General features: G+C 44.6%; 2 protein-coding genes across 2 annotated transcripts in view; one reads left to right on the top strand and one right to left on the bottom strand.

Annotated features, from left to right (window-relative positions):
* Nucleotides 1-867: 867 nt before the first annotated feature.
* Nucleotides 868-9,978, top strand: bicc2 (bicaudal C homolog 2). Its single transcript, XM_068740271.1, has 19 exons — nt 868-1,120; nt 2,109-2,155; nt 2,510-2,579; nt 3,029-3,108; nt 3,259-3,420; nt 3,528-3,581; nt 3,752-3,967; nt 4,135-4,377; nt 4,502-4,633; nt 5,178-5,367; nt 5,859-5,992; nt 6,097-6,302; nt 6,684-6,789; nt 7,170-7,209; nt 8,521-8,684; nt 8,971-9,181; nt 9,271-9,446; nt 9,638-9,737; nt 9,848-9,978. The coding sequence occupies exons 1-19, from the start codon at nt 868-870 to the stop codon at nt 9,976-9,978; spliced, it is 2,715 nt and encodes a 904-aa protein (XP_068596372.1).
* Nucleotides 9,979-13,966: 3,988 nt separating this feature from the next.
* spock1 (SPARC (osteonectin), cwcv and kazal like domains proteoglycan 1) overlaps nt 13,967-15,253 on the bottom strand; it is a 59,212-nt gene continuing 57,925 nt past the window's right edge. Inside the window, exon 11 of the mRNA XM_068740272.1 lies at nt 13,967-14,163. Coding sequence (XP_068596373.1) covers nt 13,967-14,163 — 197 coding nt within the window. The remainder of the gene's footprint in view (nt 14,164-15,253) is intronic.

The following is a 15,253-nucleotide window of genomic DNA, read 5'->3' as shown; positions in this document are numbered from 1 at the left end:
CTTGTGTCAGGATCTCTTCTGGATCACCACCAAAATGTAATCAACTGTTCCTGGTACGATTCCCAACATTTCCTGAAAATTTAATCATGATCCGTCCAGACAAAAACAAACAAACAGACAGACAAACAGCACATTATGTACATTTATCTAATAAGATTGTATTCAAGTGGGCAGAATTTTGAGTGTTGGGAGGGGGGGCTTGAACATGCACGAGTGTCTCGTCTCATTGTTGTGTTGGTGTTTTAAAATACTAATTTCTCAGTACCAATACTTTTTTGCAAGCTCCCCACTCCTCTTCCCACTCTCACTCTCTGGAATCCCGGCCCCTCACACTTCTCATTTGGTGGAGCCGGGAGGGATAGAGCGAGATGGGGTTTGTGATGGAATCCAACAGGATGGCCTGTTTATTTTGATAGCTGTGTTTGCTGCATGGTGTGAGGACAGTTTTCAGAGTTTTCAGGATGTGTGTGTGTGAGATGAGTCTTAGCTGAGGCCGTGACGCTATCCTCAGAATCTGTGGAAGTTGACCCAGGGATTAAGAGGATTTGTTGGAAGCAGAGTGTGCCCTAGGCTAGGTTATAGATTGTGTTTGTTTTCCTGGAGCCCCTCAGATGTTGAAAACATGGCCTTTGCTTCAGTGAAGAAGTGACCGTCTTTATACATCTGTGACAGTAAATCCATCCAGCCTCAAACAGCTCAACAGCTAGATAATGAAGGGGGCGGGGGGGATTTAAAGAAAAGGCACAGAGGGTGTTTCTGCCCCTTTTCTCCTTTTTCTCTCCCTGCCGCTCTCCTCGGTCACACACACACGCACACCTACTCACACACACACACACACACAAACACTGACAAGGGCTCAGTCCTGCTATGGCCACCGCCACCACTGAGGAGAGCTCTCCTTTTCCAGCCACCATAGCACCCCAGCAGCCAGATGCGGAAACTCGCCCAGAACCCGGCTCAGTGGCAACGCCTGAGCCCAGGAAGTGTCCGCTCGACAGAGACGAAAAGGCAGATGAGGAAGAAGTGGGGCAGAAGAATCCAGGAGGGGAGAGTTTGAATCCAGAGTGGATGGAGGAGAGGTTCCGGATCGACAGGAAGAAGCTGGAGAACATGTTGTATGGTGAGTGACCTGAGAGGAACTGGAGCTGTATAGTTTTCAAGTAGCTCCTACATCATTCGTATATTTCTTGCTTTTTCTGAAATGTCATGGCCTTCCTGCATGCCCCCCCCCCCCCCCATGGCCTCTACTATCTGTGTGGCCCTGTCCATCTGCCACTGCCTCCAGCTGCACCCTTGCCACCATCACTGCACCGCAGGTTCATTGAACTCCTGTTGCTTTATCATCACAATTAATGACCTGCAAAGGCTTATGCAATCAAGAGTATCTTTTTATTTGTGCTGGGGGGGGGGGGGGGGGGGGGGGGGGAGGGTCCATCACAAATGCCTCTCGTCTATTTCTGGGAAAAGTTTTTTTTCTTTTTTAAAGCACACTACTGCCACAGATAGAAGCTTTTATTTGTCTTTTTGTGCCCACGCAGACTCTTGGTAGGGAGGTTGAGTGCATTAAACTCTTTAAGCTGCCCATGTAAAGCAGTAAGTATGGCTTTAGGTCATCTACACTGTCAGGTTGCAGTTCAGACGTCGCTCCGATAGGCCAAAGAGCACTCAGGTTTTTCCACATTCCCTCTTGATTTTGCAGCGGGAGATTTTTTGCGTCAGCAAATGCCATCATTGTCATTAGCTGTCAAGGATAATTTGTGTTTGGCCCCTCTCAACCACCACCTTCTCTCTCCAGCCCAGCTCTTCCCATTCCTGAGTCATGGCCAGCATATCCCATGGCGATGAGCGGAGGGGTGAGGGCGTTCCTAGGTGCACCCCCTCCCACCCCCACTGTACCTTGTAAATGTCACCAAGAAGCAATGGCCTTGTAAAATTGTTGTGTTCCTGGCAAACTTTTGTTCCATTTGGCAAATGTCAGCCGGGTCAACGTTGAATGTTGACTCTGCACACATGGTTGATATTGTTACAAACAAATGAATACTGCACCGCTGGGAAACAAAGAAAATGTGATGTATATTTGTCTTTATCAGACTCCCTGTGTCTTTCAGCTCCAAAGAATGGAGATGGTGAAAGCGGAGAGGAGTTTTTTGAGAGGGTAAGTCAAATGCCACATGTGGAAACATCTGATGAACCAAAATAGAAAGTAAAAGAGAAAAGCCTGGGGGTAATTAAAATTACACGATGCCTCCTGATAAAATGTAGTTTGCAGATTAGTGAGAGCATCCCGACCATCGTTTTACGGTCGGCATACCCCTCTCTGTCATCAACTGATGAATGACTTTTCGGAGGTGACAATGCAATCTTTGAAATGCAAAAGAGGCCTGGTATTGTGTCTCAAAGAGATTCTCCGTGCGTCAGGATGTGTGTGTCCCGACTGTAGGAGTGTCTTTGTTGCATACAATGACAGTCATGTCTTTGTAGCTCTCTCCCATTGTTTGCACTTTCACAGGTGATGAGAGAAACTCACACTGAGGTGAAATGGCCATCCAAGCTGAAAATTGGAGCAAAATCAAAGAAAGGTGACAAATTCTTGGTTTATTGCAGTCGCATAATATCCTCGTTTTAACTCTGCCGCGGCAAATTTATTCACTATTACCATGCAGTGTAACAAATGAATTGTATCCAAACTAATATCTCGGGGCAGCAGGGTGGAACAGCGTGTGGGTCCTGGGGCTTTGCATGTTCTCCCCGCGTCTGCGTGGGTTCTGTCCGGGTTCTCCAGCTTCCTCCCACCAAAAAAAAAATGCAATATAGGTGGATTGGCCACTCCAAATTGACCGTAGGTGTGAATTTTGAGCATGAACGGGTGTTTGCTTTTATATGTGGTCTTGCAGTAAACTGGTGACTTATCCAGGGTGTGCTCGGCCTCCGCCCGTAATTGCAGAAACCTGCGACCCGTCAGTTCCGGATAAGTGATTCAAGAAAATGAAATGAAATGCAATGAAAATGAAATAATATCTCAACCCAGATCCTCATGTGAAGGTGGAAGGAAAGAAAGCCAATGTTCTGGAAGCCAAAAAGAAGATATTGGAATTATTGGAAACTAGGGTGAGACCTTTCGTGATTTGTCTGAACTGACTATCAACAATGTCAGTGCCATACTTTAATGTGACAGACCTCGCAATAATGCCTCACGACAAATACAAAGAACTGGAAAATGAGCTGTAGAAATGATGCCACTGTTGCTATGAAATCCAGGTGAACAAGGTGACTCTAAAGGTGGATGTGGCCTACACAGAACACTCCCATGTAATTGGGAAAGGTGGCGGGAACATCAAGAAGGTGATGGAGTTGACATCCTGCCATATCCATTTCCCTGACTCAAACCGTCACAATGCCACAGGAGAGAAAAGCAACCAGGTGACACAGACTCAGGCGACCATAAATTGTTCATTTGTTCGTTAAGAAACGGAAAACCTCCTTATTCAGAATTCATTGTTGTTGTTGTTGTTGATTTTTAAACCTAGGTATCTATTGCTGGGCCCATAGAAGGAGTTGAAGATGCCAGGAGAAGGATAAGAGTGAGTGGTCAATGTAAACCCTGAGCTACCCAGGATAGAGTTTAATGAGTTAAAGTCAAAGAAGCTGCTAACTGTCTTCCTTTGGCTCGCCTCTTTATTCCCTCTCGTCTCGTTCTCCTTTCTACGTCACACTCTTTCCCTTGTTTCCCAACCATTTCTCCCTGCACTAGGACCTGCAGCCCTTATCCTTGACCTTTGACCTACCAGTCAGCCTGGTGCCACAGACTCTTCCAGATGCAGGGTCTCCACTCATCCAGCAGGTAGTGCAGACTCTGGGGGTTAGTGTGACCTTCAGGGCCACGCCGCCCCACCCTCAGGCACAACCGGCCTTCTATGAAAGCAGTTGCACAGTCTGGGGCCTGCAGGGCAACTCAGCTGCTGCTAAGGTTAGTCTAATTACTTTAGCTAGAAATGGAATATAATATAATATAATAGAATAGAATAGAATAGCACTTTACTGTCATTACACACGGCCATCATTTATGCCATCAAATGCCATCATTTATGATCTTATACAAATAATAAGGTCTAATCATATGTCATCATTCGACAGAAGGCAGCTTCGCTCCTGATGGACCTTCTGCTGAGGTCAGAGGTCACAGTGAGCAGCCAGCTGGATGTCACCTCCCAGCAGCATCTCTTCCTGTTGGGACAGAATGGCGCTCACTTCCTTAGTGTCATGCGCCAGACCCAGACCCAGATCATCCTACCGGACCTCAGTGCTCCTCAGAGCCCTCCATCACTGCTAATTCGGGGCAGCCCTGATGGCGTGTGTCTGGCTCGCCAGCAGCTCTTGGTACAGTGCAGTGTCTTGTTTCAGTTTAGGGACAACAATTCAAATGAACACCCTGAGAGGTAGATATTGCATTATTGTTATTTTCCATTTTGTTTGATATGCGTGTCTCTGTCTGCACATCCAGGACTGTTTGCCTGTGTGTTTGATGTTTGACATGTGTGAAAATGGGGAGGCAGAGCCTCCTAAACTGGCCCAAATGATGCAAACCCTGGGAGTCTTCATTAGTGTCAAGCCCAAAGTCAAACAGACAACCAAGGTACACATTTACTATGGCTCTCTGCTGCTTTCTTATTGACTAGTGCAGAAGCTATTTTAAACATATGCTTGGTATTCATGGTTACAGTCTTATACGTTACATTAATATCCTCATATTTAGAATCCAGCAACAAGCACTCTGGGCTGCACTTCAGAACCATATTAATGCCCATACTAGAGTATGCAGATAAAATAATGCAACAAATATATTATATACAATATATACAAATTTGACACTGCATGTTTCAGAAGTAGATCATATTTAGTATCGTGAAGTAGGCGAATTACATTCATCCTGAGGAGATTAGCACTAGAGTTGGATAGAAGCTTCCTCATTAAAATGGCAATGTTGCTGTCATTTTTTTTATTGCGCACGGATTCCATCTTTTTGAACTCATTAACTCCGATGGAGCATTACCAGATAGAGTTTGTCATCGCTAATTTCATTTCTGCAAAATCAAAACAGAAATCTTCTTTAGTGCTCACTTTTAATTTGGACGAAAACCCTGCTCCACTCTATCTCTGTGTGTTGATTTCTAATTTAGTCAGTGGTGGTGAAAGGTCTGGAGAGGAACATCTCCTGTCTTTATGAAGCTCGTCGTCTGCTCCTAGGACTGGATTCCTGCGAGACTACCAGGGCAACAGAGGTGACCCCTGACCCCATGTTCACCACCAGTGGGCTGACCAACTATTGGCTCAACATGTTGCTGCAGCAACTTCGTCTCTCTGAGCAGGGTGAGCATGCATTCATTATAGTAAATGTCGATATAGCTGTATCCATTGCCAGATAGAATGGACAATTAGAATACCACCATGGTTGAATATTAAAGCTTCCACCAGTGACCTTTTCATTCTTCTCCAGGGTGTGCCCCAGGGTTCCCTATTCGGAGCCTTGTAATAACCCTTGTAATGATTTATCAAATGCATGTCTCCACTTAAATGATGAAACGGTTAACTATTGTTCGTCTTTAGTTGTGCAAACACCTGAATTTCTGCAGTCAGCTTTTGATATTGTGCAGCCGATTTAGCTCAACATAAATTGGAGCTAAAGTCGGGCAAAGCCAATGAAATGTTATTTTCAAATGCCAAAGAGAGGACATCCAATCTTCCTATGATCTTCCCTGAACTGCTGGCATTTTTATTCAGAGAGACTTACATTCAGCATTGAGTCTGTATTATAAATTGCATCATCAGCCTCACAACCTTCCTCACCTCTTGCTGATCAGGCTCGGTTGCTGCTCCCACTTCAGAGATGCTAAGTGCAACCAAGCCCCGCCCATCCGCTCCACCCGGTCTTAACCCTCCTGCTGACGAAGCGAGGTCGGGACTGAAGGCAACAGACAGTCGACCACTGGAGAAGGTTAGTCGTCAAACTGCTATTATGTATGAACAACCAAACAAACCAGTAAATAAATAAATAAAAAAGATTCCTGATTGGTCACTGAATTATCTCTTCTTTTTCAGATCCTAGAAAATGAGGACCTGTCTTGTCAGTCAGAGGATGAGAGCCCTAATGGGGTAACGGCGCCATCGTTCGAGGTGTGTGATGCAGTCAGCAGCACCAGCAGGGCAGGATTAATGCGTCGCAGAGGGAGCTTCCAGGCTCCTGAAATTACCAAGGCTTTCCACCCAGGCAGACGCCACTCAACAGGACAGACTCTAGCACACAGGTGAGCAGTCACAGTTACAAAAAAATCAGAGCCTTTTGTTTTGTCTTTCACAGCTTTGCAAGTACAGTGGAATCTCGGTTCTCGCACATTAGTTCCGTAATCTTGTTAAAAAACCGAGGTTCCACTGTACTCTAGAGAACAGAGTTTTTTTTGTTCTGCATCGAGTCTCTTTTGTAACTAACCTTCTCAGTGCTGCATTAATGACGCAGCTCTCTCTGAATATTATTCAGAAATACGTAGCATCATGGATCGTTCGTTCAAGTCCTCCTAATACGTTTCCGTTGTTACTCTGGAGAAAGAAAGAGCTGACACTCTCAGGCAGACTTTATCCTTCCACCTGTGTATGTGCATGTGTGTGTGTGTGTGTTCTTAATTTGCCAGATTGGTGAACGCAGAGACTGAGGAAGGGATGTGTGAGTGGAGGAACAGCCTGAGGAGAGACATGATACTCGCTCAAGACGTTTGCTCCGAGTCATTCGAGGGTGAGGTGAGGAAAATGGCGATTGTCGGTTTCTTTTTTGTAACATCAAAATGACGCACTCTGCTGATGACCTGATTCTGCTGTAGCTCAATCTCAGATGAAAGACAATGAGACAATTTCTTACAGAGTGGGAGGGTTTGAGAGAGAGAGCAGATCAAATGTCATGTCATAAAGTTTTTACTTCAAACAGATTGAAATCAACACGAATAGTTTGTTTGGTTGTTACTAACTTTTGTCTTTGTTTGCTTCCCCTCTCGTCCATCATGCCCCCCCCCTTCTCAGCGTTTTTCTGTGTTTAGGATGAGCAGGTTACAATCACAGCAGCACAAAGTGTTAGGTTGTCTTACATTGTTTCCCCCATTGTATTTAATGTGTGTGCTTTGCAGGATCATGACTATGAGAGGAAGAAACTGCTGGCAAACAGAGGTAAGTGCTCCTAAAGGTTTATGGTTTTAATCCAGCGTTGCTTCCCCGCAAACACTTCCACAGTAACAATAAGACACTGCCAAACCAATATTGCCTATTCTATTCATATATATCGCCTATAAGTTGTTTAAAATAAATACATCCAAAACACAATTCACAGTAGAATTTCATCTTTAACAGACCCCAAGAGTTGCTTCAACAAAAACAGCCTTGCTGGAGCTGAGTTGGAGCTGAAGAGGTAGTGCCCAGGAGAGCGAATGGCAGCTCCTCACACGGCACTATAACAGGAAATGATTTTGTTTCCTGTAAACATTCAGACATTTTGCTTCTAATGTCCACAAATGATTTGATGACACATAATCATGCAGGAGGAAGCGGCGATTTTAGCTTTTGTTTTTCTGGCACATTACAGAGGGAACAGGCTGAGCAGAGAGGGGGGGCTTCTTGATGGAAGGGGCCCATTTCAGTGGCGCTCACTGCCTAGACAACTGATGAAAGGGCCTGTTTATGAGCCGCACTGTGCCAAAGCTATAACTGAGTGGCACTGGCACTCCCACTTCAGTCCCACGGTGCAGAAACATAACACCGACAGAACACACACGTCTAGACATCCGTGTATTTGTGTGCATGCTCTCTCTCTCTCTCTCTTTCACACACACACACACTGGAAGCACTCCCTCATCCATCATGCAGAATGAGAGTTACTGGGAGATCTGCAGCCAAGTGATACCGAATTCCCCAAGTATTACTTTATGGGAGTATGAATTAGCAGTTTGAATGGGCCATCTGCCTCGGCATCATTAAAACACCCATATGTCAATATATGAATGGGCCATTTAATCACAAAAACACACACATACACAAATGTCAGTCACCCAATTACAATCCTACAGTGTCACTGTGCTATTTGGATTGCTGTGCTGCAGTTTACATCTCGCATGCAAGCTGTTTCAGGACCAAAAGTGCACCAGATTAATGAATTCATCTTTAAAGAGTATGTCTATGTCTCCATCTCAGCAATCTGAATTTATTGAATTTATCGCACACTGGGTAGGAGAAGTACTATTGATTACTAAACCCCTGAACTGAATTTAGGATATCGGCGAAGACATGGACAACAGGCAATGCATTTTCACGATGGAACGACTGCAAATGTATGAACTGTTACACAACAGTTTCTAAACAAGAGCTTTTAAATTAAGAATGTACCAAATTGACGAAATGCTAAGAGTATGGTGTTTTGCAAAAACGCAAAATTAGAATCTAATATGATATGATGTTATCTGTTTGTTTTTTTCTGGGATATGGCAGCCATGCAGAGGAAGCCTGTGGTGACAGAGGTCCGGACACCCACAGACACCTGGAGTGGCCTTGGCTTCTCCAAGTCTATGCCAGCAGAAGCTGTCAAAGAGCTGCGGCACATTAGCCGGCGCTGCTACAAACCCTACCTGAGCACCATCAGTACCCAGCATCAGGTACAAATGAATATCACGTGAACTCACTGTGTGCTTAACTGAACTTGAAGTGCAGAGACACAGCTGAATAGGAGCAAGGGACAGTCCATTCAGCTGGACAGCATAATTCTTTGCCCACTACACTGATAATTTCCAGTGACAGAGGGTTATTGTCACAGGTCAGCCAAGAGAGGAAATAGAGCTAGTTGTCTCATCACCTTCAGTGTGGAAAGAAAGAGAGAGGAAGAGGGAATTAAAGAAGTACAAAGTAATGTTTTGTTTTTACCATCACAATTTCTCCTTCAAGTCAAGGGTTGCTGCGACAGGAAAAGCTTGTAACGGGAGCAACTCTGAGAACTGGAGGGACAGACGTGGCTCCGCCTCTTCATCCATGCCTGTCTCTTCATCTTCCTCCTCCTCTTCTTCCCCATCCTCCCCTCCATCAACCTTCTCCTCATCCATGTCCTCCTTCCCTGCATTTGCATCCTCAGCACAGAGAAGCCGAGATGACAAACTTTGTGAGTCTTGCCCCACTGTTGCGTTTTGTTTTTACTAAAGAGCCCGGAACACTTTTGACATTTCCTGAATGTTGATCTGAAATGTCTAGCGAAGAGCTTCCCCAGCAGCAGCAGCAGCTGCAGCTACTTTGAAGGGGTTTGCTCATTGAGGAGGGCGTCGACCTGCAGTCAGCGAAGCCCCTCCCCTCAAATGACAGATGACCTGCCAGATCTGCTCAGCCAACTTGGCCTGATTAAATACATCGACGTGCTTGAAGAGCAAGAGGTGCGCAAGTGCAGAGATGAGCAATCAATCATTTGTGCAAAAAAATAATACAAAAAACCTGTTATGACTGAATTTCTTTTTTCCATTATCACTGTGGTTGTTTTTGTGGGAAAACGAGAATCTCAACTCTTACAAACTAGCACACACACTCAGCACTGAGCATCTTGATTAAACTGCTCTCTCAACTCCAGATCGACTACCAGACATTCCTCACCCTGTCCGATGAAGATCTGAAGGAAGTGGGCGTCTCCACTTTTGGGGCCAGACGCAAGATGTTACTGGCAATTTCAGGTGAGTATCCGATGTGCTGGCTTCAAGCATGATCCCCCCTTCTCCATCTGGTATGACTCATAATAAGGTAAGAGGTGCTGAAGTGAGTGTTAATTTTTTGTCTTATCCAGACCTGAACCAGAGCAAGAGGAGACTCTCAGATACACCGGGAGTGAAAGCTGGCTACCTGGAGGGCGGCGCCAGTGGTCGACTGCCACGAATCGTGGATCTAGATGTTGCTGCTCAGAATAATTGCTGGTGAGATGAAATATCAACCAGTTCTATGTTAGATCTCACCTAAGCGGAGACATTCAGCCTCCAACAGTGCACAGCGATTCTCCTCCTAGTGTAGAGGTCTGATCTTCCTGTCATGAAATTGCTCTGAAGAGCAACAAGCATTATTTAAACCTTAAAATCCAGTGCCTTTAAACCACAGCCATACCCATATATCTTATTTAAAACTAAAGTCAAGACAAGGGGGGGGAATTCTTCTCCAAAACTGTAATGATGAAAATAAAATGAACACAAGTGAATATGGGATCACTCCTATCCTTTGTGGCACCTCTCCTCATAACCAAGCATCGTGTATGCTTTCACCAAGCATACACAAACCACTACACTTATGGAAGTGTCTGCAATTGTAACTGAAATTTAGGAAATTAAATGATATTGTTCTCTCATAGAAATGATGAATAAAAATATTGCTGAAGTGTTTCTCCTTTTTTTTTTTGAGCGTAATGGTTTGTGCCGGGTCTTTTAATGAGGGAGTTGTCAGGACACGATGGGTGAGAGAGACTTAAAAATAAGTGAACGTCTCTGAACATCATCGCTAAACCACCCAGAAACGCCTCAGCGCTGTAAATTCTCTTTATTCATTGCAGCAAGCTTCATCGTGAACTGGTCCGCTGTGCAAGGCCAGCACCCTGCCACCAGAGGACACTGGTGTCCCACTCTATATTTGGAAATTCAAGTCACATTTCTGTTACATAAAGAATTATTGCTTTGTTTCAAGAAGTAGTGCCCAGACCAAAAAGCCTGCTGGGAAGGTGGAGCTGGTACCTTGCAATGATCAGATACTTCAGTAATATAAGTATTAACAGCAACGGTCTCATCTCTGTGTAAATGTTGAAAAATTGGAACAGGATTTTGGTTACTGCACTGAAGTGAACGAGCCAGTAAACTTCCATCAGGGCATGAGAGAGTCAGATCTATTCAGAAGCTCCACAAGATGGCTGGTGCACCAGCAGCCAAGCATGAAAGAGAGCGCGAGAGGAAGTGGTTGTCTGTGACAGATCAGAGAGATGATCCCTGCTTATTATAATGTCTCTGCCAATTACATAGGCAGGGTTCAGACCAGTGATCCTCGAGTCTGCTTCTTGGGCTCGAGAGTGTTTTATTTTATTTTTTGGTTGTTGTTTTAAAACAGTCTGTGATTGCAGAGATTGAATGAAATACTGGAAGAACCAAGCAGCAACTCAATCCTGAAGACTGTTGCGGGCCACTTAGTCTTTTCACCCACTGAAGTGGCAATCTTTCCAAGAAGTGAAATGATATGGTAGCTAATGCAAGTTGGAGCTGCTCGCAGACTCCACTTGGATTCCATCTTGGAGTTAGTTGAAACTTTGCTACCTGCTCAGTAAACCAATGACAAGCAGACTCGATCTTCTAGCTATCAAGAATTGCGTTTAAAACAGCACATTTAAACAAAAAACAAAAAACAAGTCAGTAGAAAAAGAAGGCAGAGGAATAGAGAGCCCTAAGGATAAAACAAATTGTGCATCTCCCTCAGGGAGCTGAAGATGGAACTCACTGTGGCAGAATGAGTGGGAGAGCATGAGGAAATAAAAACAATAATGAGTGTGTGAGCGCTGGTGTGTGAAAGATGAACCGTGTAGTGGCTGAGGGAAAATGAACCTTAAATACTCTGGGATTGTGTCATTTGAATGAATCTATCTATCTATCATCATCTTTTGATAACAGAAATGACACCACACTGTGGTGGCAAGATGGCGCAGTGGATAGCGCTAGTAATCAAACCCCAAACAAGAAGGTTTTGGGTTTGATTACTTTGCGTGTGGAGTTTCTATGTTCTCTGCGTGGCATCCTCTTTTCCTCCCAGTTGTGAGCATGTGTGTGTGTGTGTTTGTTTGTCTTTCGTGTGGCCCTGGGATTAGCTGGCGTCTCATCCGGGGTGTATCCCACCTTTTGCCCATAGCCAGCTGGGATATCCTCCTCCAGCAGATCCGTGAACCACAAGCGGCTGGAGATGAGACGTCTACAAGAAAAAGTATGGATGAAAACATATTTAAAGCATATAGCTTAGCATAGCAAAAAAAAAAAAAACAACCTATGACTAAATAAGAAAGATCAAATGTGTCAGTTCTTGGGGTTTTAGATACCTTTGGAGACTGTCATCCTTGTGTAAAATATATTTCTTACATCAATCTTTTCCTCTAAGAAGTGATCAGTTCACACACCGTTCCTCTTCAAAAAGGGCGAGGAAAATATCAAATGCAACAACACAGAAAGACACGTTGCAATGAAAGATGAAACATTTTCAGTTGAGCCTTTTTCATGTGGCCTGACGACAGAAGACGTCCCCACACTAACCAGGCAGAAAAGTCTAGTCAGCTGCTCAGTTCTCTGTTTGAAATAAGGCGATCTGATTGTTCTTTATGAGTTTCAAAGTGCTGAGTGGGTTGTTTCAAGCACATGGGGGGGGGGGGGGGGGGGGGTCAGCTGTCCTATTAGCCAGTTTTATTACAACACACTCATTAAGCTTTAATGTTCTTTTGTTCCTTTCTCTCCACTCTGGGGTTAGTGATAACATTATTTTGTACCCTTTTATTTATGTCTGACTTAAATAGGAGAGGCTGCTTCCTTCCCGGGGGTTGTTAAAGGTCAGAGCTGATGGAAGATTAGGATTTTCTGTTGCAGAGAAAATAACACCTAAAATGGAACGACACACTTCCGTGAAGGCGTTTGCGTTTTCACCGTCATCCGATGTCATGTGAGGCTCGCACCGAATGAGGTACATCAAAATAACAGACACATGAACACAGACCCACGAGGTTCAAAAGACACCCAAAGTGCCACTTTACTCAAATTTAAAGTTACAAATCAAATTTCACTTGGTTGACAAGGCAAAGATTTCATATTTAAATCACTGAACGCATCCAAGGTAGGGAGGCGGAGCAAAGACTCGTCTCTGCTTGACCGACTTCCAGGTGCTGTATCCTTCCAGCTCAGGAGCAGCCTCTTCCTCTTGTGTCCCTTTCACAGCCCAAACAGCTTCCACGGACCTCCTGACCGATAAAAGAGTAACCGGCTGAGAAGATGCAGGCTTGATCGTTGGGGGCATTGCAGTTCACTTTTTCTACCCTGCAATTGCAACATCGTACCTCCTGAAATTGGGAGCCCAAAAAAAAAAAGATACTAGACAGCATCAATATAGCGACAAAGTATTGTAGCAGCCGAACAGGCATCACTTTCTGTTTGAGATGCATAGAGCTGGACCTGGCCAGGCAAATCTCTCTTTTACAGAAACACGGTGAGAAACATGCAACAACAACGACAATATATCCTTAATCTCATTGTTTCCTGGACGTTCTGGGACATTCAATATTAACAATTAAATAATTTACAGTCTTGCATGGAGTAACAGAGAGGGGAGGGAGACTCTCCAAGCACGTGACTGTGTAATAGTGTTACATCTTCAAACAAGCCCGACGGTAGAACACAACACGAGGATGAATCGCTGACTGGAGTACACGGGAGGGAGGCAGACCATCTGATTTGGCCTTCCTGCAGGGAACATATTTACATCCAGTGCGTCCGCTCATTTTATCTGGGCTCAGACGGACCAGAGGATCGGACATGGACGTACTGACGTAGGAGGGAGAGATGGAGAAAGTATAGGAAGTAGTGGGAATAATAAAGGAAAGAGAGAAGTGAGTCACAGGTCTGAGGGGGAAGACAGTAACAAAAGGTGGACAGCTGGAGCTAACATTAATATGCTCTCTGCTCTGGGTATCAGCAATGAGGGACACAGCTGAAAAAAGACAAGGTTGGATGAAGTTCACCGAGGAGAGATGCGGGTAAGGGACATGGATTACAAAAAAAAGCAAGTTCAGAACTGTATAGATGGCCGGCTGCCAATGGAACTGGAGGTGGAGACACTGGAATGGCTTCCGATCTGCGCTGATTTATCCGAGTTTCCCGCTCGACTGACGGCAGAAAGCCGAGCGGAGCTACCAAGCATAGCCGATCTCGTCATCCTTGTCATCCCCCTCGTCCTCGTCATCGTCGATGGCTCCTCGGGCCTGAATGCGGCCCCGTCTCTTTTTCTGCCGGCTCCGCCCACTCTGTGATGGCTCCTCCTCCTGGTCGTTGAGAAGAACGACTGCGCCGCCGCTGCCGAAATCCCCCGATGTCTCCTGGTCGTCATCTGTAGAGACAAATAATGTCAAAAGTTAGAAGCACAAAGAAATGATCACCCTTTAGGAAAATTATTTTTGTGCCTGCAACTTTTAAATTCCATGAAATATTTGCTTAGTATTGCAAACGGTACTGGAATTACATGCCATCTTCCAAAGTATACATATATATATATTTATACTGCTCCTATCCAGAATATTACATGACTGTACAAAAGAAGATAGTTATGCAATAATACATAGTAGACAGCAGATGTGTGACTCTCACCCGTCCTTCCTGATCTCAGTGAGCACAATGTGGACAAGAGGGAGCTTGAGAGCTTCTACGGCGTTTGTCCATATAAATGCTTTTGCCATTAATGCTGAATCCTGTGTAGCCACAGTGTGAACAGGAGTCATCGTCTAAGCCCCTGCCTCAGGCATTTTCAGAAAATGGCAATAAAATAATCCTCCTTCACTTCAAACAGCACATTAACACCTGGACACAAGCGTGCTCTGTGACGAGGGATGCTCGAAAACCATTTGGCATTCTGGCTATAGAGAGGAGAACTCCTCCATCGCAACCTGCTTCTTCTGTGCAAGGCCAAATGGATACTCTCCAGGCTGCTCTGGCCTGAGGCCACAGCTAGATGAGCTGGTCCAGACCAAAGACAAAGGACTGCTGCTGTCTGTGTGTGTGTGTGTGTGTGTGTGTGAGGTGATTGGAGGGAGACCTCATCAATATTAGAAGTTGCAATTACTGGCTTTGGACTCGACAGGCATTCCAGTGAGATGTAATCTGTGACTGTAAGTTGGCTGTTTAATTGGTAATCAGTATAACTGCAGGATTTGTTTTTTTTCTTCTTTCAGCTAATTAATGTTATTTTTCTAATGAAATGCCACAAACATTGATTTACAGCAAAGTGCTTCTATTGACCGTTTTCCTCGATTTTCTACCGCTAACTTATTAATAATGTCTGAGACAAAAAGAACGCTTGGCTAATTCTACAGCACAGTATGAATTTCTGCTATAATTTGATCCTCTTTGATGCCAACTTCAGGTGTTTATTCTCATCCGAAATATGCCACTCAGTCACGTTTAGAGCAAAACTTTTAACGATG

The sequence above is a fragment of the Brachionichthys hirsutus genome, chromosome 6 (genome assembly GCF_040956055.1).
Source record: "Brachionichthys hirsutus isolate HB-005 chromosome 6, CSIRO-AGI_Bhir_v1, whole genome shotgun sequence".
Lineage (NCBI taxonomy): Eukaryota > Metazoa > Chordata > Actinopteri > Lophiiformes > Brachionichthyidae > Brachionichthys > Brachionichthys hirsutus.
Note: the sequence above shows the minus strand (reverse complement) of the source record. Positions and strands in the feature narration are given on the sequence as shown.

Bases quoted from the DNA above. Each gene is read 5' to 3' on its own strand.
- bicc2 (XM_068740271.1), top strand. From the start codon at position 868: ATGGCCACCGCCACCACTGAGGAGAGCTCTCCTTTTCCAGCCACCATA. The intron at 3,421-3,527 runs GTGACACAGACT...TTTTAAACCTAG, and splicing joins CAGGAGAGAAAAGCAACCAG to GTATCTATTGCTGGGCCCAT. The intron at 5,368-5,858 runs GTGAGCATGCAT...CTTGCTGATCAG, and splicing joins ACTTCGTCTCTCTGAGCAGG to GCTCGGTTGCTGCTCCCACT.